Raw genomic sequence first — 26446 nt, 5'->3', positions numbered from 1 at the left:
AACAAAGCACCCATGCTCTTAAAAAAATTAAGTACTTTAAAAATTGATACCAGATTATCCATTCTCCTTTTTTTCTTCTGAAGTGACAGTATATAACCATTTCTCCAAATTAGCTACCCAAATACCTTATCTAACTTTCCTTTATTGTACACTGGGTTACCTTTTCTATGTTGAAGTATAAAGTGGTTGGTGGTAATGCCCATGAGTGAATCACTTATCAACCTTTCAGTGATATCTTTCCTCCCCGTGATTTCTCTATTTTTCCTCTTCGACATGGATTGCTGTATTTCTGTGGAGGTGTTGCAGGACCCTGATGCACTGTAGAACATTACAGGTGTTGTGCAGTACAAAGAAATAGCTACAAGTGTGTTTCTTCACATAGGCAGCTTATTGTGTTATTTCTTCCCATCATTCTGAGAGAGGACTCTCTTCTGCTTCTATGGTAGAAGCAGTTAGGTGGCTAAAGGCTAGTACCTATAGGATATGCTTTTCCCATTAAATGTTTTTACTTCTGGTTTGAATTTCTCTTTTCTTGTCTAAGTTTACAGGGATGTTTTATAGCCTGTAAAATTTTCAGTTATAATAAATAATAAATATATTATGTATATTTTATTCATAGATTATATTATACTAAATATTATCAAGTATCAGTACTTGTAATGTTCAGATGCTTTCTCCCTTGAAAGTATCTTAGAGGGGAATTATTATTTCATTACTTTATTGCTATTATTGCTTTATTTGAATGCCAGCCTGTCTTGGTATCTCACACCCTTTGAATGTTTTCTTTTAATACAACAAAGGAAATTATTTAAATCCAGGCACTTATATCTACCTTGGAGTAGGAATGCTTTGAGAGAGGGCACTTTCCCTTAGTCTGAATCAAAAAAAGATTACGGAACTATTTTTTTCTCAGAAAGAAATGGGGTCCAGGAAAGATTTAGTTCAGGTCAGATGGATTTTTTTTCTGGTATTTGTCATCAATTTTTTGGCATGTATTTTGTTGCTGTATATTTCCAGTATATATGATGTGCACAGTTTCAGATATAAGTATATATATAATCTTACAATCTAAACATATGCTATTTTGATTACAGTATTTGCTATCTAGGGATACTTTTGAATTATTTGATTATTGCTCTTTCAAAACAAATTATAGTTATCATGACTAGGTTTTCATAGACTTACTTTTTCTCAGGTAAAATTGATAGTTCTATACCGTTGCTATTGGAAATATCTATTTGAAAAAGTTATAGTCTCAACATTAGGTCTTGGGTCTTTTTCACTGTTTTTCTCCTGCATTTTATACAGGGCTTGGCATGAAGGTGCTCAATAGAAGTTTTACAGCTGAATGAATAATTAATAAAAAAGAAATATGCTCCTTCTCATACCCAGTCCTTTTTTAAAATGTGTTTGAATTCTCACTGTAGCACACAGTGTCTAATATACAGTATGATCTTTGATTTAAATTTTTTTATTTATAAAAACTATTACACTTACCGTGTATGTCAGAATCATTTCTACAGATAACTGTTTTGACTTGAGAGCATCTAGTTTGATTTTTCAGAAAATTGAAAGGGAGTAGTAGGAGGGGGAACTGATAGAAATTAAATTGATGAAAGGATGCTCCTCTCCCTGCCTTGGTTAGGCCTCTGAATATCAGTTAGCTCAGATAGCCTGTTACTTATCACATAGTTTAGTGAGACACACTGCAACAAATACCTTTGCTGCGGTGGCTGTATTATCCAGATCCTGGTCTGTTCTGTGGTTCTGTCCCCACACAGCTCCTGCCATTTCAAGTAAGCACTGTGATGTCTAATTTTGACTTTAAACTTATTTTTACTTCACTATGCAAAACCTCTAAACTGTGACTGTCCTCTTAAATAAAGAAGACAGCAGAAGGAAGTATATCTACATTTAGTGGCAGGTCATATGACTTTCCACTGACTTGAATAGGACATTCGGTGGTTCAATTTCCATATTTTCCCTAATTCACTTAATTAAGGATAATATAAACATTTAAAAAATAAGGCTTCTCTTTCCAAAGTTAAAAAAATTTACCTTTCATGTATGCTTTTTCATAATGAAAACCTGTGCTTTGCTGATCTCTCCTTCCATGAATTCTTATTAGAAACTGTAATTGAAGGTTGGCTTTAAAATAAATATTACTTTAGATAAATTTAATGAAAATCGAATTTGACAGTTTAGTTTAATAAACATTTATAGATCAACTCCTCTGTGCCTATCTTTGTACGTGTCTTCGTAAGTGCCCGAGTTGCTGAGCCGGTGTGTTTTGAGGCAGTTACCTCACCACCCTGGAACTGTTGTGAATTCGTACACTAAGTTCCAAGGAAACATGGTTAAGTGAGGAGGAAGCCTATCTCAGACACTTGGGATAGTCAGGAAAGATTTTTGGGAGGCTGTTTGAGTTTGGTCTGCCAAGATGAGATTTTCCAGTCATCTGTTGGACACTTGGGTTGTTTCCGTGTGTTGGCTATTGTAAATAATGCTGCAGTGGTACACATATATGAGGTCTGTCCAGAAAAAGTCCAGCTGTTATTAATTTAATGAGAATGATTTGTGCAACATCGATGTAACCTTGTTGCCAAGGAAAGTGGACTGGAATGTGCATGTGTGAACAATGACAACTTCACTGTACTAGCCAGTGGGGGCAGTAGACGCTGTTGAGTGAGTGTATGTACTGTGTGGCCATCATATTCAAAGTGACTGAGCGAGTAGAACAATGGATCTGCATCAGATCTTGCATTAAGCTTGAACATTCATCCTCAGAAACTATTCAGATGATTCAGAAGGCCACAACTATGGGCAACTGGAGATTGGAAGCTTCATCACAACATGTTGGCTCATGCATCATGTCTCATGCAGAGTTTTTTTGTGAAACATCAAATCACCCACGTGACTCAGCCCCTCCAAAAGCCCAGATTTGGTGCCCTGCGACTTCTGGCTTTTCCCAAAACTAAAACCACCTTTGAAAGGAAAAAGATTTCAGAATGTTGATGAGATTCAGGAAAATATGATGGGGCAGCTAATGGTGATTGGGAGAATTGTGTGAGGTGCCAAGGTGCCTACTTTGAAGGGGACTGAGGCATCACTGTCCTGTGTATAATGTTTCTTGTATCTTGTATCTTCTTCAATAAATGTGTCTGTTTTTCATATTACATGGCTGGATACTTTCTGGACATGTTTCGTACAGTGGAACACTACCCAGCCATGAAAAAGATGAGACATTGTCATTTGCAGCAACATAGATGGATCGTCAGAGTATTATGCTAAGTGAAATAAGTTGGATAGAAAAGGACAAGAACCACATGATTTCACTCATACTGGGATATAAAACAAAATGCAGCAAATAACAATAACAACAACAACAACAAAAGACCCTCATAGATACACACAACAGAATGGTGGTTACCAGATGAGAGGGGAATGGAGAGAGGATGAAGAGGGTAAATGGGGTCAAATACAAGGGGCCAGAAGGAAACTGGACTTGGGGTGGTGAGCATACAGTAGGTCACCACTCTAAGTCTATACAGATGTATTATAAAGTTGTATACCTGAAATGTATATAACGTTATTAACCAATGTCAACTCAATAAATTTAGTTTAAAAAAATGAGTTTGCTAGACAGAGAGATAGATGGATAAAGGCTAGTTGGAATAGGGACAGTCAGAGCAATTGCAGCAAATACAGCAAGTATATGTATTTAGGGAATACGGCAGGGTCTCTGTTGGCAGGACCAGAGAGTTAGGAATTGGGAATACAGCCAAGATGTGAGGCTAGAAATAAAGACAGAGTCAAGATTGCATTCTGATTCTTCTCTTCTTTGTGTCTCAGATTAAAGGTCGAAGCCCTGTTGCACACCCGTCAGTGGATTAGTAATTATATTTGGGGGATATCACCCATACATTCTCTCTAGCACTCAACTTTTAAAATATGTCCTCTAACCTACGTTTTTTATTTCAGTCACATTTTCAAGTTGAATGCTGAGTGACAAAGAGAAGAGTGACAACTTGGAGACTCTGAGAAAAGAGGCTGCAAGTCAGTCTTGCTAGAACACAGTTACCAGGTTCACTAGCCTTCAAGCCTGTCTCATGATGACCTGTAATTCTCCATCTCGCTTTTCCTCCACACCTTCTAAAGAGAATATTTTGGAGGCCGGCTTTGGGAATCTTGAGTATGAGCGAGAGTAGAGCTGGATGAGCAGCAAATACTCAGAATCCTATTAACTGTTTGAATCTAAAAGCAGCAAATTAGCTTTTAATTATGTTTTTGGCTTGCCTAGTTTGGGTAGGAAAGCAATATGTAGAGAGAAATGGCATTTCTATATCTTTAAATTTTTTCCTCTTCTTCAGTTTGCCCACCTATGACAGAGCAGGCAGTCTTGTGGGGTTTTGAGGTTTAAAATCCTGGCATTCATTTTGTGATGGTGCCAGTGCACAGTTAGGAAAAAAGCTCCTATTCTGTTCCGAATTCCAAGAAGATATCACTTTCTAAGCTGCATGTCAGTGTTTGATATTTATTGGATAAAACATCTGTCCTGAGTCTTAAGTTTCCTGGCTCCTGTTGTAACTTCACATATAGGGGATTTCCCTTGGTCCTTTCTTTAACATAAATTTTCTTTGGCTTGTATTTCAGAGGCCAAACTCGGTCCCTTAAATAAATATTCAGGCAACTCTTTAAAATAACCCCCCAGTTAATTATTTATCATATATGATTTTAAGAAAGCTGTAAGAGTAATAAAAGTGGAAAGTGTACGTTTTGTCAGAATGTAAATCTGCATGAACCTGCATAATCCAACTACTTAGTGTTTTTAGGTTTAGCCATCCTCATCATGTACACGGCAAAAAACACATATGCCCATGCTAAGAGTTTGTATTGTCATGACAGGCACACACATGCACATGCAGGCATACCATTTGAAGTCTAGGGATTCATTACATTGTGTCCCACCCATGTTTTATTCTATTTTTTTCCTCAAGTGTTTTTTTTTAAGCTTTTATTTTTTATTGTACTTTTCCCATAACCATTTAGTCCCCTTACACCCCCTCACCCCTACAATCACCCCAATGCTGTCCATGTCCATGAGTCCCTGTTTTTAACCCAAAGGAATACTCGTAGATTTTACTTTCAACTATATTTACATTCTTTAAGATTCTATAATTATTTTATCAGAAATAACTAATTAGGGAAAATGGTTTGACCCAGAAAAATAGGACTAAATTTAAGAAAAAAGGGTTGGGGAGAAAAATGACTATGCAGTAATAGAATTCTCATAATGCTTCACTGGGGTCTTGGATAGAAGGAAGATAAAGCAAAATAGAGTTCCTTTAAAGGCAAATGAATCATCTTGAGAAAAAAAAAACACTTCAGAATATTTCTTGACCGTGTTTCAGTTTTACTGTCCTGCTTTCTTTCTGAAGTTCTTGACTATAAATTGAACAAAAGCTTTCTTTGGGAAACATTGTATGTAAATATATGTGAATCACCTTAATGTTGTGAATTTAATAGTGAATTTAAACAAGCTATACAGCATATATGGTGATGCTGAACTAGATATCAAGATACCAATGGCTTCCTAAGTCAGAGAGAAATAGAGGAAGTTGTAAGTTAAGTATCTATTATCCTTAGGAAGGACCGCTGCTTGTGTACTGCTCACTGCAGCAATCAGAAAATATAAGGGCTTTAATTACATAGTACTGATTAAGCATTTGTTGGTTTTTGGTATCGCTGCATTGAAATTTATCTTTGAAACACTTATAATATTTCTTAAGAAAATTGGTGAATTTGTTTATATGTCCAGTAGGCAGAAGTATTCTCATATTTTACATAAAGTCCCTAAAATCCATGTATAGTACTGGGTTATCATTTTTAATTAACCAGTAAGTTTCCATTTTTTCTAGATGGAAATACTGCTCTAAGAATGTAAAAGTAATGACATGTATCTGCTAATGCACACTTGACTCCTAGCTAGCCTTCCACCACATTCGTTTAGGTCTGGTCAATTGGGATCATTTATTCCATCTGCCAGCTTCCTCTCACCCCACCCTCTTCTTGTCACACTTCATGGGGACTTCAGAACACTGAAAAGGCCATCTATGTAATCAGTATCAAAATAAATTAATCTTTGTATTATACACAGATTATTATTTCTTGTATTTCTTGATAAGTAAACTTTGTCAAAGTGTTACCAATTACTCTAGTGATCATTGCAAAGAGAGAAGCCTAGGAGCCATGGTTTATGCAAGCAATGTTGTAAAATGTTTCTTAACCAGAACATTTAGGCTGTTTTAAGGAAACATGTCATAATGTATCAAATAGAATAAGTCACCTGATCTTTAATTCAAGGACTTCTCTCACTGTATCCGCGGGTGAATCCTTTTGCTACTTCAACCATAGCATTTTTCTGGGCCAACCTCTCTCAGGAACAGTTCTCAGGTTTTTCATGTCAGGGACTGGATGAGTTGTTTGTTCCCCATGCCCTTATTAACTTCCTGTTTCAGTACTGCCAGTATGATGCAAGTACATTAGACTTTTTCAGACACTGAATTTTCAGCATCAATTCTTGGTTTTGGGGTTAGATATTTTAAGTGAAAAATTACAGGCCTGGCCTTGGATCCCAGCTCCACTGTTTCTTTGGCTGTGTGACCACAGGCAAGTTATTGAGCCTTTCTGAACGGTAGCTTTCTCTCTCCAGGAAGGACATAATACCTTTCCATCTTGCAAGGAAACTGTGAGGATGAAATGAAATCAAATATGTTATGTGCCTGGCATTAATAACTAATAATTATTTTTTCTACCAGAACTTGTTCATTTTGGTTTCTGATTACTTTCTGTATTAAAACAAAACTTGATTAAACCGCCCCCATCCCCCAGCATTATCTTTCATGAACCACATTTTCATCTCCGGGCAATATGTGCTTGAGTCTATCAAAAGCAGCTTGAGTGTTCTTAACACTGTGCACTCCCATATGCTTCCATATTTGATTGGAATAATTTTTACTTTTTTTTTTTTTTTTTAACACTCAGGTCAGAATCCTCCCGAGTTACTGTTTCTTGGAAAAATTTCTTGGATTAGTGTTAACCCTCTTGCCCTTAAAAAGTCATATTTTGAGCTTTTGCAATATGCTCTCCAGTTATTTTCCTCCATCTAACTTCCTCTTGCCTCCTGTCTTTGACATATGCCTCCATTCTGCCACTAACCATAGTGCTCCCTCACTTTGATTTTCCAAGTAACTCCTTCTCCCCTAGTCTGCATCTTTGCTCCCCCCAAAGCCACTCCAGTGTTAAAACTGGTCTCTCAGGTGAAATATTTGAGGAGGACTGAAAGAAACATTCTGGTTCTACCACAGGTTTCATAGAGCGGGAGTTGAATATGGGCCCTTTGGTTGTTCATGTCAACAAGGCATCGGTTCTTCTAAAAAGCAGTCTTTTCTAAGAAAATGTCTTCTGTAGAACAGGCAACAGGAAAGCCTGACTCAGGTACAAATGGCCAATCACGTTGTAACCTGCAGAGGACTTGATTCTTTGGAAAATAATTGTCTTAAATTGACACCCAGCATCTGGATTTCATTTTTTCTTCTCCATACTATCTTACTGAGCCCATAGGAAAGGATGAAAGTGCCCCAGTAGGCCATGGAATCTTTAGAAGAAGGAATAGCAGGGTCATACTAGCTCGAGGGTTGATAGATTTAAAACAATTTCAGTAATTTAGATTGTTTCTTCACAATACTGTGCATTGCCCAATCTCCCTATTTCAGATTTGTTAAGTCTCTACTGACTCCCGCCTCTTGAGGCAGATATTGTGTTCTTTTTTATGTCTGTACAATAGCTCCGTGACATAGGAATTATCATCAATTAGTGGGTAAGGAAATGGAGACTTTGGCTAAATGTAACTGTGGCCACACAGTTATTAAGTGATCCCTTCTTTTAAATTTAGATACTTCTCTTTTTTACTGTGCTATTTTGCTTTATTTTAGGTATCCATTTCCAATTGGAAAAAAGCTTCAAGTTAATTACAGTGGATATAAAAAAAAAAGGAATTCAAATTAGTTATATCATTATCTCTCTCTGTTTCTAGTTTGTGCAAAGCAGGTAACTGATGAAGCATCTTCCACTCGAGATTCAAGCCTTACTAACACAGCAGTGCAAAGCAAGTTAGTGTCTTCCTTTCAGCAACACACCAAAAAGGCTCTTAAGCAGGTAAGACAGCTGGCATTTGTTCTCTTTCCTTTGGTTCTGCCTACTTAAGGAAATGGGTATTATGCAGATGAATTAAAATAAATAAGACTATAGCCATCAGAAGGCAATAGAAATGCCCTGAGTTCAACCACTTCCTTAATATTCAGTACAGTAATTTTAATCTATGGTAAAAACTATCACAGGCTTGTTTGACAACATTGATGTAAAATAGAAGAGAGGAGATGTGCTTGGAGACATAAAAACTTGTGTTAGGTTTTTGGTTGTATGTGAATTATAGTAAATATTGGGTTCATAAGTGAGTTGCATGTTTTGAAAATAGTATATTAATGGTCTCATGTTTATCTGATAGCTGACATAAAAAAATAAACAGATAATATCCTTTTTATTACCAAGAAACATTAAGTTACAAATAAGAAAAATAGTAATTGTGGCTTACTTACATCTAGAATATCCATCTTCAGTGAGTGTTGCTTGATCCTGAATGGAGGTTACCTTTGCAGTATCATTCTAATATCACATAAGCAGTCTTGACCTGTGTGTCCTCATCCAGAGGTGGTGGTGAGAGGTGACAGTTATAAGGCTGAACTCTGGGCTCTGGTATACTCTCGTTTCAGTTTTCGCCACTCACTGTGTGTCTGTGGGCAAGCTACTTTTATTCTCTGAATCTCAGATTCTATTTCTAGAAAATGCGGGAATGATCTGAGAGTTGAGCGAGATGATGCATTGACAGCACGTGGTAGAGTGAGTGTCCAGCCCGTAATAATCACTCAGTAAATGTTAGCTACCGCTGTCACACTGGCACATGCTCAGCTGTGCTGGGAGAAAAGGAAGACGTGCTATGGTTAGATGGGGACATTGTGTGCTGGTCATACCAATAACGTCAGAAAATGGAAGGTTCATATATTTAACCCTGAATCCATGGTGCTCCCCAGTGTAGCTGCTTTTCTCTTACATTTCTGTCTTGATCCTTATATGACAGTCTCCTCCACCTCACCTCTTCCTGACCCTTATCAAGTCCAGTATCATTCTAGTGATATAGTAATTATAACAAGGAAAGAGAAACCATATTTTCAAATAAAGTTCAACTTTTCTTTTTTTGTTTTCTTTTACTCTTTTTTTAATGCTTTATCGTTTATGCTAATACAGTTGTACCATTTTTCCCCCTTCGCCTTGCTCCACCCAGCCCACCCCCCACTCCCACAGTCAGTCCCCACACCATTGCCCGTGTCCACAGCCTTTCACATATATCCTTTGGCTAATCCCTTCACCTTCTTTCCAGCAGTGTCCATCTTCCCCCTCCCCTCTTACAGCTGTCAGTCTGTTCCAGATTCCATGCCTCTGGTTCTATTTTGTTCATTAGTTTATTTTGTGCATTACATTCCTCTTACAAGTGAGATCATGTGGTATTTGTCTTTCAGCAACTGACTTTTTTCACTGTAAAGCTTCTTAATATTCACATCCAATCTCCTAGATTTAAACTCCTCACTTCTCAACTTCAAACAAAGAAAATTAGGAAATAAACTTAACATTTTGTACTGAATTGTTACTTTTTATTCTGCATTAATTATCGATATGGTAGTATTTTCATTCATTGGGGTTATATTTATGATAGTAGCAGTGTTCTATCTGACATAGGTCAAATCATGTTTGACATTTAATTTATATGTGAAATGTTTAGATGCCAAAGAACAAAATTGAATTCAATGTTGAGGTCCCTTTTTAATTGCTGAAATAAAGCATGGGTGAGGGTAGAGAAACCTAGGAAAGGCTTATTCAGGTGGCAAATAGGATGCAGGTAATAAAATACTAACCAGGATAGAACAGAAGGTACTAAACTGGATCCTGGTAGTTACAACACTTAAGAAACCTAGATGTGATCATAAATGAAATGCATGCTTCTAAAGAGCAGGGATTTAGAAAATGTGCACACCATGAAATCTTCCTGTATGTGAATGTAAAGATAAAAACTCACACCTCTGTACTGTCCTGTCTCATGATTTTTTACTTCCCTTTATTTTCATATCATTTAAGCATTTTTTACAATTACTAAAACGTCACACAACTCTGAGTTAGCGGTTTCTGTTTCGTTTTATTGCAGAGCATGTGTTCATGGGAAGTGGCACTTGCTTGCTTAAGATCTAAGCCTTATTTTAAGAAATCAGTTCTGAAAAGCTCTTAATGTCCAGAAAGGGCTATTTATTGATTTCTTAAAGTGTCCTATTGTATAACCAAGTAACAAATGAGTTACCAAGAGAGTATGGTACATTATATAGTAGCTGTGGTAATGTTTGATTAATAATCAAACTCATATTGGAAATACGTTTTGAAGAAAAGCTGTTCCTGCAGAATTTTTCTCAGATTCCCTATATTTGCTGAATTTCTTAAGACAGCATTTCAAAAACTGACTGAACATAAGGCATTTTAAATCGTTGCAGCTCAGCAAATCTGCAGCTTCCCTTTCTTTTGGATAGTTGAATGGCCCTGTAGAAGTCTTTGTAAGTGTATATATTATATATCCATGTAGATCCATATATATGTGTTCTGTGATTGCAAATATAAGTTTGTGTGTATATTTACATGCACAGATCATAATTTCATGAATACAGGGTCAGCTGAGTGACCCCAATAATAATTACATTAGCTAACATTTACTTTTCTGAAGCTTAGACATTATGTTCTGCATTTTATATGTACTATGCCACTGAATCCTCATATCAATCCTTTAAAGCATGACTAGTGTCCCCATTTTTCAAATGAGGAAACTAAGGTCTGGGATCATGGTTTCAGATGCTGCCCTCTGAACTCATACTGCCTTTCAGCATATGGCAGATAATAAAATAGATGCATTTTGACATTATTGAAGAAAATTTATATTCTTCAATATTTGTATAGTGTAAGGAAAGCAAAACAGCAAAGTCATTAAGAAGAAGACATGATAAAGTCTCTTTCTGTCCCATTTCCTCCCCTTTGCCCACCTCCGCATAGCCCCCATCCCCATTCCCTCTGGCTATCACCACGCTGTTGTCTGTGTCTGTGGGTTGTGCATATAGTTTTCAGTTGATCCCTTCACCTTTTTTCATTCAGTTCCTCCTCCCCTCTGCCCTCTGACAGCTGTCACTCCCTTCCAGGTGTCCATGCCTCTGTTCCTATTTTGTTTGTCAGTTTCTTTTATTCATTGGATTTCACATGTGGATGGGATCATGTGTTTGTCTTTCTTGGACTGGCTTACTTCATTTGGCATGGAAATCTTCAGGTTGATCCATACTGTGGTGGGAGGTCGGATTTCTTTCTTTTTTGTGTCCACGTAGTATTCCATTAAGGTGCAGTGTACAGATGGTGTTTTATTGAGTTATTTGAAACCTGTATGATTTTGTGAACCAATGTTCCAATAAAATCCATTAAAATGGAAAAAAAAATCATTTCCAAACATAGACTGCTTATGTTCAATATCAGCACGTATTAATGGTAGACACTCAGCTGTATTATCTCTTATCATTTTACTAGGAGTTTATTCTGAGTGAGAAGGGCTTTGGTGGTTCAGCTGCACATTGGCCACCTACTTTGAAGTAGGTGGGAAAAAAAACAAAATCCAGTAACTTTGTGGTCATAAATGATAATTTAAAGCAAATGTCCATACAAAATAAGCCAGATATATTTCCCATTCCTGAGCCTGCACCCCCACCCCCACCTGAAGTATGTCTCTGTGGGGAACAGTTCTTTTACTTTGCAGTACTGTTGACTGCAGTGTATTTATAGGCTGGTAATTATGAAGGCTATAGTACCCATTGGCTACTGACATAAATTATATTCATTTTTCCTAAAACTTGAGACCCTTGTACTTTCTAATCATCTAAACTGTTAGTTAACATTACCTGCTGGGTGTATTTGCATGAATAATGTATTGTTACTTCAGTAGTTCTTTTTTTCTGAATAAGCATATTTGGAACCTTCTGAAAAGTAGCAGATTGCTGATTATTACCTTGTTCCCTGTCTTCTTTCTGCCTTGTTATTTTAGTTGTAATGATCCTAAAATGTGTGAAATGAATTAGATTTTGAATTTTAAAGAAAGATGATTAAGAAAGATTAAATTTTGGAAGTTTTTGAACAGAAGCAAATGAAAGATTAAAAAAGGGTGAAGTCTGTTTTGGGAGGTAAATGGTGGAGAATAGAACCTTTCTATGTTGTTCCCATTGGTTTGACTTCCCACATTGCTTATTTAAGGTGGTAGAATTTATTCATAAAGGCGCATATCACAAAGCAGATACATTCTTAGTATTCAGCTTTAGTTTTATGTTTGACCAGTACTGCAAAATTCCAAAAGGTTGTGTTGCATGATAGCAGTTTCTGAATGAGGGTGTTGACATTTAGCGTACTAGCAACCATGCAAGTTGTTGATGTCTGACACAGCCAGCTGTCTCATATGTATCTATTTGTAATTATTTTAGCTTTCACAGCATGTGGTATTTTCAGAATTTTCATCAGAGTTTAATACAGTGTATTCTTAAGTTACATTGTTGGTGTTGTTTTTCAACTAAAATATAGCAGGCATTACTTGTTTATGCAAATACCAAGTTAATACAAAAACGTTTGATTTTAGGTTTTATTTTTCATTAGGGTGGTAATGAGAACCATATCATATTTGTAGAGTCATCTGACAAGCTTTATATTTACAAATTTAAATGTTTACCTAAAGTTTTGTTTGTTTCTTTTTATAGGATAATACTGTGATACATTCCTAGAGAAAAGCGTGCCGAGTCAGCATCTTTTGATTTCTTTCTTGTCACTTAGACCTAAAATTGTAGTTGATGTATGCTGTGCTCTTTACTTTTTCTAGACTGGTTTACCTTTATTGTGTTTTTTCCTTTTAAAAATTTTATTTCCATGTTTTCACTTGTAAATTTCTTTTGTATTGAATGGTACCTGAAAGTATTAAACTTGGCAAGTCCAATGTACTCTGTAGTTTGGACATGTGGACATTATATGTGTGGGCGGCATGAAGATACATTTCTTCATAGTAGATTGCATTCACAGTTGCCATCTGCTTGTTTATTTAGGTTTTAATATTGCTTCTTTGGGAGGGGAGAGGGAGAGAAGGGGTATAAGTAAGGGAAGGGTTTAGTCAAAGAACCCGTATAAAAGACTCATGGACATGGACAACGGGGAGGGATATGATTGCGGGAGAGGGGGTGGGTTGGGTGGGGGAGAGAAATTAGGGGAAAAGGGGACAACTGTAATTGAAAAACCAAAATAAAAAAAAGAAAAAGAAAAAAAAATATTGCTTCTTTCTGGATTTGAAAGTACAGGATTTAAAGTTCTTAAATAAGCTACTCTATTAGCATTTCAGTGTATAGCTAAGGCTTGTATAGTTAGAGGTGCCTTATTGATATCATCCCCATAAAATGAGTCTAAACTAAAATAGTAGTAATGTCAATGTTAAAATAAAAGCCACATGCAGACTGATTAACAGAGCCACCAGGACAAATTCATAGCTTTCATGTGGACTAGAAAAAGCCCTCTTCACCCCATGCTGTTGCCCCAACCAGAAAAAAAGTTCCCTTTTCATGGTACCCTTTTGCAGAGCAAAACTTCCAGGACCAAACTAAAGTGGCCTTCTTAATCCTATTTTCTTAATCTATTACCTGCATTTACATTTTCCAGGCTGTGGCATACCTAAACTTAGATAATTACAAGTTAAATAGTATTTAATGCCTATTGTATTTGTAATGTAATATAAAATGGAAACCTTTTTTCTCTTGGAACTCCGGCTAAAGCTCAAAGTTGAGGACAACTGGATACAGTGTACCCTGTTGTGAAGAGAGGTGCTAGACGCAACTTCAAAGGGCTTACTGAGAGAAGGCCAGATGGCCGCACCATGCTGCACCAGCCTATATAAAACACAGTTCTGTGGATTTCCTATTTAAAACATCTTAGCAACACTGTCTATCTTTGTTTCACAGGGACGTTTTCCCAAGTAATTTACTGTGCATTACTCTGCTGGTGCAGTATTTCTCTGACTCTGCAACCTTGCCCATAACCATTGCCCCCCAGTCATTAACCACAGCTCTGTGGCAGGCCCACTCCTCAGCAGGTCAGCACTCTAGAAGAGGGGGATTTTACTACCTCTCTGGGGCAGTGGTCAGACTCATTTATTTGCTGAGATGAGGAGCACTGGGGAATGGTGTTTAGTAGGTGTCAAAGACTGATGCCCTCAGGCTGAATTTGACTCAGAATTGTCTTTGTTTTGTCTGGCACATGACTTAAAAACAGGAAAATTCACCTAAAAATCCTAGAAATCCAGTTGTATTGCTGCTCTTGAGCAGGTACGCCCCCCCTTTGATGGAGTGTGTGGGTTCCCACTCATTACAGCCTCTCTCTCTGTCATTCTTTTACCCCAGCCTGGTGGTCCAAAACCACTGCACAGTTTTCAAGGAATTATGAGAAGGACACAAGTAGCATATGTGTAAGGGGTCAATGTGCACTTAGTTGCAAAAATAGTTACATAATAAGACACATATATACACACACACACACACACACACACACAATGCTAGCTTCTTTATTTGCAGGACCTGAGCAAATGAGAGACCAGGAATATAAGAAAAATATTAATATGTGTAATAATTTAAGGCTGGATTCACTATATGACTTACCTAATGGACTTGACAAATGCCTATTCTCTTGTTGGGATCCAGTCTAAACTATCCTAAACATCTCATTTGAGTCAACATTGTTTTTCCCCATCCTTCCACATCTTGACCTCTGTGGAGGGTGTCTTCAGTGTCCAGAGTCTAGAAAGTGAATTGGACTATTTCTGGAACCTAAAACCACTCAGCTACAATGAGAGTGGATCTAGTAAATGTGATTGAAACACCCCTTCCTGTAGCTGAACTCAGATGCTCCTCAGACTTGACATGGTAGCCTGCTGCTTTACTATGTGACAGATGTCCCAATTTTTGCTTATTTGCCCCTAGAAAGATTATTTGGGGTCAAATATAATGCTTGTTTTTTTACAAAACAAAAATGTATGCATATTTTCCATACACTTAAAACAATCATTTTTCTTTTAGTATGGTGTGAATTTAGTTTTGGTCACCTATAGGCACAAAGTGTTGCATTTCCATACTTAAAAAAATGTTATATTAAGAAATATTATTTAAATTTCTGAGTAGAAAATACATATTCAGAAAAAAATTATTGAAATGGGCTCAATGTTGAATAGCATCTTTTATCCCTACCTTGGTTCCAGTGTGACTCTTTAAAATTCAAAGTAGCTATGGGTTATTATTATTATTTCTGTCATGGTTTCTACTAATAATTTTTTTCTTATAATAGAGTTTTCTCAGCTCTAAAAATTGGGATGACATTTTTATTACTTTAATTATTACTTACCACAAAATGCTCTGAAAAGGCAGGCCATCTTTGATTTTATGATTCATGCTTCTAGGCCTCTTGTTATTTCATATCTCTCTTTTTTTAAACCAAAATTTTCCAAAATACATCTCTTTACCATGACATAAAGTGAATATTTTAAAAATGCCTATTTGAATTGCCAAAGGAAATTGTTTAAATCTATGGTGTATATCTCCTTAAAAACTTGTCACTCTGAGTATAGGTTTTATTGTTTTGTGAGTTCTTACATAGTGGGCAAAGGTGGACTTAATTGTAATTTAAGGCACTGTGTTGCCTCATTCTGTTTTATTATTGGAGTGATAGGTTAATGTCTGTAAATTGCTTTGCGTTCTTACACAAGACTAGAGGGATTTATGCAGTTACGTACACACCTTGATGCAGAAAGAGAAAATGTCTTAAATCTTTTATAGCATACGTGCTCTCATTACATATATTATTGAGTGCAGGCAAAAGGTGAATAGGATGACATCTTACTCACTTTTGCATCTCTTGCCCTCCTGCTCCCCCTCCCCCACAGTGCCTGGCACTTTATAAAAGCTCAGTACATCTAAGAATTGAAGGGAAGGTATCTTGAGTTATCATTAGCAACAGAATCATTTGTAATAGATTTCCCAGGCAATTCACTTTTCCATCTGGTTTTAAATATAATCTGAATATGCCTTCTCTCATTTAAACGGTATTTAATTTTTCACTTCTGTAATTAGTTGATTGCTAAATCTTGTGTTCAACAAGTTGGACATTCAGTTAATGCCCTTTGCCAATAAAATGGCATCATTTCTGACAGCAAGGGACCTACAGCCAGTGCAGTATTTCAGCAGATTGTGACAACTGTAGGTCAGAGAACATTAATCAAGTAACTGAGATGTTATAAAATTGGTAGAAATTACACAGAAACCGGGAATAAAAAGGTTTGAGACTGTCTGCGGTCAGCCTTTTAACCTCTTGAGGAGTTTTAGCATTCCTGTAAGTGTGGATTTATTGTCTCATCAGTTTTGTGTGCTTAAGACCCTTTTTATTACAGGTGATTTTCAGCATAAAAGCCATCAGCTCGATAAGCTGTATTTTAAACTTTTAAATGTCTTTTATTACATTATCATTACTGCGGTTGTTTCATTTATGAAACACAAAACACTCCCATTTAGAGAGATTTATTCTCGTATCAGTTTATTTTTTTCCTGATTTGCCAGAACACCGACATGTTCGTGTTCTGAAGGTTAATGTCCAAAGTCAAGCAGACAGAAGCCAAGTGCTGCAAGGTTTCCAAGATTAGGACTGATTCCCTTCACAGAAATAAATGATTCCTGCCATGTTCAGTGATTTTGTGCAGCGCTCCCCACGGCTGAGTGAGTGCATCAATACTGTAGTCCTTACCTGCTGTACATACTGATGACACTCGGTGTTAACTTGATTGACTGAGCAGTGCACCGGAGAGGACGCACCTGCAAGAGAAGTGCAGACACATATATTTTTATTCTGGTCTAGAAACATTTATTTTACATTTATTTTACTTGGGAGTCATGGTTTCAAATTCCGTGGGCTTTCAAGACACATTTCTAAGGTAGAACAAACCTTTAAGTGCTGCTTTCTTTTCAGAATTATACCAAAAATGGTCTCAGGTTTATACCCGTTGCCAAAGCCTGCTTTTATGCTTTTGAGGAAAAATAACATGAAAGTGATTATTAAAAATCCTAATAAGTCAGTAACCTTGTGCCATTTAACTGTCTTAAGAGGTTCTATCTAATGGGCAAATGGATCATTTAATTCAATCATGAGAAATTATTTTGGTTATATTTTTATGTTATATTTTATTATCATGTTTTATAGGCTTTGAGACAGCAGCAGAAAAGAAGAAATGGAGTCTCAATGATGGTAAACAAGACTGTTCCTCGCGTTGTTTTGACACCATTAAAGGTGTCTGATGAGCAGTCGGATTCGCCTTCAGGTAAAGAGCTAAAATGTTATGCTCAGTCAGTTTCTTCCCGGAGGAGACTTCCTCACTGAAAGAGAGATGTCATGAATTTTCTCTGCAACTGAATATTTCCACTTGAGGTTTTGTGTAATTTTTCTATACCTTTGACTTCTTTCAGTGATTAAAAAAATAGAGTATTTTGCTTTTTTTTAAAAAAAGGTACCAGGTCAGTCATCATCAGAGGACTTCATTTGCTAATGCCTGTTGGTATAAGAAAAGGTGTGGTACTTTTAATTGTTTTTTTTTGGTTGTTGCTTTGGCTTTTGTTTGAATGTTGAACTTTAATGGTGGACCACATGCTGATGTGTAATGCCATCAAAAGCAGTTCTTCCCTCTGAAGGTGTGAATTTGTTTTTCAGTTATTTGCTGCAAAATCAGAATCCTTTGTTAGTTTTTGTGTTCTGGCAACATTCTTCTCACCTCAGTGTGGCCTTGACCTTTTCTAATTTACCTTCTGTCACTTTATCAGCTATGCAACATTCTGTTTATTATAGACTGATGTTTGCATTTCTGTTTCTACTTCAACATAAAGTTATTTATAAAGGCATGATCTCTCCCTCTCTTCAAGCTTCTCTTGCTTCATCTTCCTGTCATATATTGTCTCTAACTGATATAGTATTGTTGAAGCTTATTCGTGTATTTTTTAAAAAGATCTGAGTGTTTCTTTTAAAAGCTATCAGATCAGTGAACGTGTTTTCGACTCTACTATTAGGCCATCTGTTCTTGCTTTTTGTTCTATTTGATTGATTTATTGGGCTTTCTCTTTGTATCCAGTGGAAGAATCAGATTGTGGCCAAAGGTAGTGACTTAAGTCTTAGAAAAGGAGATTATATCTACAGTTTAAAAAACAATTTTAAATTTTTCTTTTCAAGGACAGTAAGAGGAAGATAATGACATAATAACTATTTCCTTTTTTAGGATCCGAATCTAAAAATGGTGAAGCAGACAGTTCAGATAAAGAAATGAAACATGGGCAAAAATCTCCCACTGGAAAACAAACAAGTCAGCACTTAAAACGATTAAAAAAGTCTGGTTTAGGTGAGTGTTCAATAGATTATGACATTTCACATTTTAGAGATTTATATCTTTTTGAACAAAATTATGAAAAAACTCAGAACATTTTTTAAATGTTAAAGAAATAAAAAACATTTTTAATCTTTCCAATTTATCTAAACCAAAAGGGTACTAAATAAGGAAATGTAGTTAAAATGGTATGACCTTAAGCACTAAGATTATTAAATATTGCTTAAATATTGCTAAATTTATGAATAACATTATTTCATAAAGCAAAGGCTAAAAGAGAAGATATTTAAAATGATACATGTAAACAAGTAATTATCTGCCAAGTCATCATTCTATCTAATGTGCAATATTTTGTTCCTGCAACTGTATTTCACTTTATTACAATATACTGTATTGGTGGAAATATGCAACTTTTATAAAGAGTTCGTTGAACTGACAGTGTATTGTCTTTGGGGTCTGCTCTTGTAAAACTGCTCTGGCCTTGCATTTCATCTGTGCTGCTTGAAATATTCAGTAGTGCTTGTTTGAAACACAGTGTAAAATTGCTAAGAAGTGGGGGAGACACAGTCCTTGGGTCTTGTAGTTCTGCACCAGTTTCTTCTGAGGATTTCCTTCCTGATAACATTTTGTCAGGAACTCAACAGCAGCATCCAGGGAAAAAAGAAGATGAGAATTAAAAAGACAAGAATAAACGTATCCTGGGCTGAACATTGTAATTCTCTATTGTAATTCTCTACTGAATCTGCCTTGCTGGAAGTCTGGACCTAATGGCTTCATTTCTGTGTTATTTCATCTCTGAGTGAGGGTAATGATAATGGTTTGGATCATTGGAACATATTGTAAAATGATAGAAACTACAAATTTACTGACCTGAACTTTATTACTGGTTCTGCCACTTATTTTCTTGGCAACTCAGAGTAGTTCTTATTTTCAGAATTAGTCTGCTTATAAAATTCAAGCAAGATTTTGACTCATTTATGTATTTATTTTAGTAAATGTTTATTGATTACCTACTATATACCAGGACTTTTGCTAAACCCGAGGAACATACTTTTAATAAAAAGCCTTTTAATAGGATTTATATATTTTTAGATAAGATATCTTCTGGGAAGCAGAATTTATTTTTGTTTTAATTATTTAAATGTAGCATAATTACCCTCTTTTGCATTATTTCCAAGGCTCAATAATTTTATAGTTTCTGTGCAGCCCAAAATGTAGTATGTGTTTAGGTATAACCACACTTACACGTATACTGATGTTTTCTTTTCTTTTCTTTTTTCTCTACTAGCCTTTTGGGCCGTTATAAAATAAGTCCCTAACTATGAGTAGTTTCTGAAATAGGAAGTGTAATGGGAGAATGATACGTAAAGAATGTCCTAAAAACATGCCATGTTTTGATACCCTAAATAATTTAAAATTCAGTGACCTTCAGTTAAAAATAGTCTGCTAACAACTTCAGTGAAGCCAGTGTCGTATCATGTGTTTAAGAAAATCGAAGGCACGGGGCCTCCCTCTTTACTTACTTAGCTACCTTCAGGACCAGAACTCACCAACAGTGTGGGCTTCATAACCAGCATCCTCGCGGGTGCCCAGGCCTTCAGTCCAGATCTCTTATAGTCGAATTGCTACCTAGAAGTCCCACAAAGCCAGTGAACATCTCTGCATGTGAAAAATTGCGTTGTCAGAGCATTTTAGCTGATTTGTTAACAAATTAAAAAGGCCATAAAGGAGATCACTGTGTTATTTTTTAATCTGCTTTTTTTAGACTACAAAGTAGTGGAAATAACGAAGTTACCTTAATGAAGGAATGGAGAAGTAACATCATATTCACTGCCCATATTTAATGCAGTGGTCTAGGTATTTTGACAACTGTTTCCTCTTTTAGTCCTTATTTCAATTATGTACAGTAGAAGTATTTCCTTTTCTTTTTTTTTTTCTGGCTGAAGAAACTGAGGCCCAGAGGATTAAGGAGGTTTGTCCATAAGTGGACACAGCTAAGATACAAGGCAAGGCATAGCTAGCTCCAAAGTCTAAACCATGAATCTTGGATGTGGTCTTACTGTCAAATCATCTAGCCTGTACTGTAGACCTCTAGGCATGCTGAGGAGCACCATGGCTTTCAGTGACATGAGTCTGCCATAGATGTTAGCGGGCAGGCACACTGCATTACATTGAGAAGGAGAGGGAGCAACTCTAAGGTTTCCTGCCTGATCCTGTAAAGTCAAACAGTTGGAGGGAAAGGGTGGGATTTAAATTAAATCAATTAAGGTAAAAATTTGTCGAAAATAAACTGAAGGTAATTCCTGGGAGGGAACTGTAACCGACTAACTAACCTAGCCAGCAGCTTGGTGGGAAGGCTTATTTTGTGCAGGTGAAGTCAGTAGTATTTATTAAGCCTCCAAAATATGCCCAGTACTATAGAATGAAAAGTGAAAAAAATGTAAAATAGAAGAAGGACCTTACATGTAACCATCTCCAGATGGTAGCCCATGTCTCTTTTAGAAAGTAGTGGTTTTGATGTTGTCTGACCTCAGGGATCTTACAGAGAAAAAGATTCTATATGTTGTGAAGCCATTTTAGAGTCATGACGATATTTAGTACTCCAGAAGGCATATTTATGTACATTTTATTCTCCCCACTGGGCCATTAAGTTGTTCATTTCTTGGGAATAGTGACATTCCTGTCTATCTTTGAGGTTCTCACCACATTCATAATATCCCTTTTATTTAGTGGGTGCTTAATAAGTTTTGAATGAATTATTTATAAGTAACTGAATGGGGTAGTAGGTTTGCCTGGATATACAAGGCATCCTATAGGTTTCAGCAGAGTAGACAGTCACTTAGATACTGTTGAATCAAAATGACCCTTTTCTCTTGTGGGAAAAGTCATTCTTTGTGAACTGAAGTATAACTCCAAAACCAGTGCAAAGAAAGATGGACACACAACATACCTTAGCCAGCCAGACAGGCAGAGCTGGTTTTCTCTTATTTGTTTATCTCACCAGAGTTAAACATCTAATTCATACTGTTTCAGTAATGGGGTTTTAACATTCTTTACCATCTCTAGGTGTAGAGGTACCTGCATATAAGTCCTAATGCGTTGAAACCATTCTGAATTGAAACAAATGCTATAAAAGTCTTTTTTAACTTAAATTGGTAATTTTGAAACTAGTTCAGTCAAAATCAGACATTAGGCTGTAAATCTAAATTTTCATCCTCGTTGTGAGATTTTCAACCAGCGGGCCACAAGAATTTTTAAAACATGCAATACCTGACTATTTAGTCAGAGGCACTGACCTCTTTTCCCTTAGATTGTCAAATTTAAAAAAAAATGACAACAGCCAACACAATAGCTGTCTGGTGTGAATGAATCAGAATTATACCTATTGTTTTGTCAGACTGGCAAAAACAATTAATATATTTTTTAGTGTGCCACAGAGTTTTTGCACTTACTTTATGTGTGCCACGAGATGTGAAGGTTGAAAATCGCTGCCCTAACACGATATGAAATCCTTTTTAATTGTCCCTTGCTTGCTTCCTTTTGGTCTCTGGCAATTACTTAATCAGATTGCATGATATTCACCCTGTTCAAGGTATAGATTTTTCCTGGGTCTTGTGTGTAGCCCAGCACTCAGTGGACTCCAGTGTTTTTCCCTGAACACCTTGCAGTGAAGGATGCACTGGAGACCTCCTCAGCCCCTTCATGTTCCAGCTTCCCTCAGTCATTCTAGTTCTGATAGCGATCCTGAAATCCTTCGGAGAAATAAATCACTCAGCCTAGGAACTCACTACTTCGGACATAGGTGTTTTGTTTTATTTTGTTTTTGTTTGGTTGTTCTTAACCAGCATTATTTATGAAAAGTCTGAGAAAATTTCTCTTGAGTAGCTCTCTGATTGAATAGACATGCAACATGGGGCGGTTGAGAGTAGTTGGAAAAATAAAAAACAACGTGGATCCATAGAATATGTTAGAGTGAAAAACAACAGAACTTTGTTAGTCCTCTCCCATTTCTTAGTCATTCGTGGTAGAAAACATTATTCTGTTATGCATAAAAGCAAATGCTAACAGTATCTACAAAAGTTCTCTTAGAGCATATGTCTTGAAAATTTTTATACCAGTAAATATCAGGCTACCAAATAATCAGCCAGTCGAAACCACATGCAGCGAGGTGCAAGCGGGTAGCAGCTGAAATGAGGTTTGAAGTACATGTGTTTCTTGCCTAATCAGTTGTTTTAATGTCCTGTCTCCTTATCGTAGCCGAGGATGAAACTTATTTCAAACCTCCCTCTGGAGTTTTCTGAGATAACTCTGGTGTATTATGATCTCATGGTCTTAGGGCACTTAGAGGATGGGTTTTAAACATTTAAACAATGTGTTGAATGACATTCCCTCTTACCATTTGTTTTGTATTAATGTCTCACATTTTCCCCTAACTAAAATGTACATTCCTTAAATTAGGGCTCTTTTACCTAAACCAGTTTTTAATTATAGTTCTTCCTACCTAATCACATAGAAGGAGTTTACAAAGTGCCTGCTAAACAAATCTAAGATTCTAATGGATGCCTCTGAGGGGATTGTAATAAATGTCCTTGCTGAGCCCAACTTCTGGGATTCATTCCAATATGTTTTATTTGGTTTAATCTTTTTGTAGTGAAGAATTATAACATTATTGGTTTCATAAAATGTTACATACTCTTAAAATAAATCAGTGCAGAAAAATAAAATTTGAAAAATAAGCCTAACTCTATGATCCAAAATAATTTCTCCCAGTCTTTTATAAATATTACCTGATATCTCAGTGTGTAACTGTAGCCAGAGACCATCATAGAAAAACTTTTTTATACCATTTAAATTAAAAGTATTAAATTTAATTAAGCTTAGGCCGAATAATAAAGAACAAAAATAAAATAAAGAAAGGAAATTGCTAAGCGTTGCTACAAGATATATTTGTAGCTAAAAGTTCTTTCCAAATATATTAAAATTATGAAAAACCAAAATAGAAGTGATTATCTTTTTAAATACTCATTTAACTTTGGACAGTATATTGTTAAGGATAGGGACATAATTACATTCATAGCCCTTCCTACCTCCATGTTTTTATTAGTTTTATTATTATTGTTAACATTTATATTCTGTTTTGTAATTAAAATCCCCATAGTTCATTAACCCTGATACTATATTTTAATGGATTCAAAGCTCCTTGATGGACTTTCACATAGTTTTTTCATTTGTGAAAGCTACATGGATTTATTTTGTAGATGTTTAGAATTTGACCCATGATAAATTTTTTTTTCCTTAGACTTCACTGCTTTGAAGGCCTCTTTTTCTGCTCCAAGCATGTTCTGAAGCAAACTTTTTAGTTCCTTTGAGACAGTGAAGAATTCTTTTCATTTTGAACTCTTTCTGTATTTTCCTCTTGTCATAAAAAGCTCTGGTCTGTTCTGGCATGTTCTCCTTCCCTGTGTGACTGGTATGTCTCTGTCTGTGTTTGTATGTTTTATTCGTAAATTCTGTGTGGGTTCCCTTCTGGGAAGTCTGAGTGTTCCAGCCAGCAGACTGCCCACTGATCAACAAGAGCTCCAAAGTTTGCAGCCTTTCTTCAGATTGGTGCTCTTCCAATTCCCTTTGATCAACATAATAGAGAAGTTCCCTGACCATGATTGGATACATTCCCCTGATTTTTATCATGGAATCAGCCTAGTGTCTTTTTATATAGCATAGGTTTTCTGCGGCGATTGGACAACCTTTGCTTCTCTTCCTTCTGTCAACCTCAGCTACTTTACATTCTTTAGTGTCCAGTCATAAGACACCAAAATGGCTGCATCTATTTCTTTCTCTGAATACTGTAGGGAGATGAGGTACCTACCAGCTTTAGCAAGACAATCAGATATAATTGGATTCTTCTTAGTCCAATTAAGAGTTAGTGTATGAGGATAATTAAAAAGAAATTAAACATTCTGTGTGGCAGCAACTTTAGCAATAATTTCATCTGCTCTGTTTTTGTTCCAAAATTATGAAGCATATTTTTGCTTAGATGGACATCTTTGAAAAATATTTCTTTGGGCATAGCTGTAAAAGACTATATACCTCTCTGAATCTGTTTCTTTCTATGCTCTTAACAACTTTGAACCATACTAAATAGTATCCAGCAGTGTAAGCCCTTCTTCTGACATTGCTTATAACATGTATTTCAAAAGTTTTTCCATTTTATCATTTCCCCAGCAAGCCCTCTCAATCAGAATTACTGTTGGTAAATGACCTCAGTTCCTTTATATTGAAAATATTTAGTTTATAAAAGAAGAATTAAGCAAATTCCTTTTCTATATTTTCAACATTTCTTTTCTTTAGTATATTTTATTAATTATGCTTATTACAGTTGTCCCAATTTCTTTTCCCTTTGCTCCCCTCTGGCAAGTACCCCACTTCCCTCAGCAATCCCACCCCCCTTAGTTCATGTCCATGGGTTGTACATATAAGTTCTTTGGCTTCATCCTTTCCTATATTATTCTTAACTTCCCCTGTCTATATTGTACCAACCAATTATGCTTCTTAATCCCTGCACCATTTCCCCATTTCTCTCCCCACCCCCTCCCAGCTGATAACCCTCTAAATGTTCTCCACATCTATGATTCTGTTACTACTGAGGTTCTACCTTTGCCTCTAATAAGAAAAGAAGCTTTTTTCCCCAGTGGTCTTTTTTTCTTTTTTAATTGTGAAGTACTCCAAACATATAAAAAAATACTGATGATAATAAAGCAGACTCAACAAATATTAGGTGTTTGCTGGATTTGCTTTATATTTTTAAAAAATAGGTACAACTTTTGTATTTTTTGTGTTCATAAGTGAGATTGGCCAATAAAATTTCTCTCTCATTCTATCTTTGTCATTTTTTTTTTTTTTGGAAAGTAAGGGTTCTATTAACTGCATAAAGTGAATTAAAGAGTTTTCTTTCGTTACCTATTCATTAGAATATATATGAAATGAAGTAGTGATAAAATTCATCTTTAGAGCTATTTATACATGCTTTGTGTACAGGTGGGGTGGGGGGTTGTCTATTTGACCATTTTAAAAAATATTTTACAAATTCAGGCTTTTTATTTTAACTTAAATTTGAAAAATTATAAACATACATAATAGTTTATCTGTCTTCAGAGATATTGGCTGAAGTCAAGGTATTATAATATGCTTGTTAAAAGCTATTTTTAATTATAATTATATCTACCTGTAAATCTATATCTCAAATTACATGCCTACATTTCATTCCTGTTCGTGTTTATTTATGCCCTCTCTCACTAGAGATATGCCTATTTTATTATTCTATAAAAGTGAAACTGTTTTGTCCTTTTTTTCTATTTCATAAATGCTGACCCTTATTTTTTTACAATTTTCTATTCTTTCTCAAGTTTTTATACTCAGCTTCATTTATAAACTTCTTGATTTGTACATTTAACCCATGAATTTTCAATATTTTCCCACTCTAATATTTACAATTTACCTTTAAAACCACTGGCTGCATTTTACAAATTATAGCATTATCAGTCAGAATCCAAATATTTTGTAATTTTTATTGCAATCTTTTTCCTTTAACTTACAAATTACTTAGAAATGTGCTTTTAAATGTGCAAATATGTAATGGGTGTGGGAGGATTAGAAGTTGCTGTGTTTGTGTTATTGATATCTAATTGTATTTCTTTGTGGAAAGAAAGACAGGGTTTTATATTATTCTTCAGTTATTTGTTGTGATTCACTGGTTAGTTTTCTAGCTTTGTTCTGTTTTCTTTCTTTTTTTCCTGTCCTTTGAGTGCCGACAAAAACATTGCTTTCTCT

General features: G+C 35.8%; 1 protein-coding gene across 1 annotated transcript in view; it reads left to right on the top strand.

Annotated features, from left to right (window-relative positions):
- Positions 1 to 26446, top strand: part of ASXL3 (ASXL transcriptional regulator 3) — a 131733-nt gene that overhangs the window by 45475 nt on the left and 59812 nt on the right. The window contains 3 exon segments of the mRNA XM_090284994.1: positions 8096 to 8217; positions 17452 to 17569; positions 18515 to 18634. Coding sequence (XP_090141120.1) covers positions 8096 to 8217; positions 17452 to 17569; positions 18515 to 18634 — 360 coding nt within the window.

Source organism: Furipterus horrens, unplaced genomic scaffold, assembly GCF_987537825.1.
Source record: "Furipterus horrens unplaced genomic scaffold, mFurHor1.1.pri manual_scaffold_8, whole genome shotgun sequence".
Lineage (NCBI taxonomy): Eukaryota > Metazoa > Chordata > Mammalia > Chiroptera > Furipteridae > Furipterus > Furipterus horrens.
This window is presented reverse-complemented; position numbering and strand designations above follow the sequence as displayed.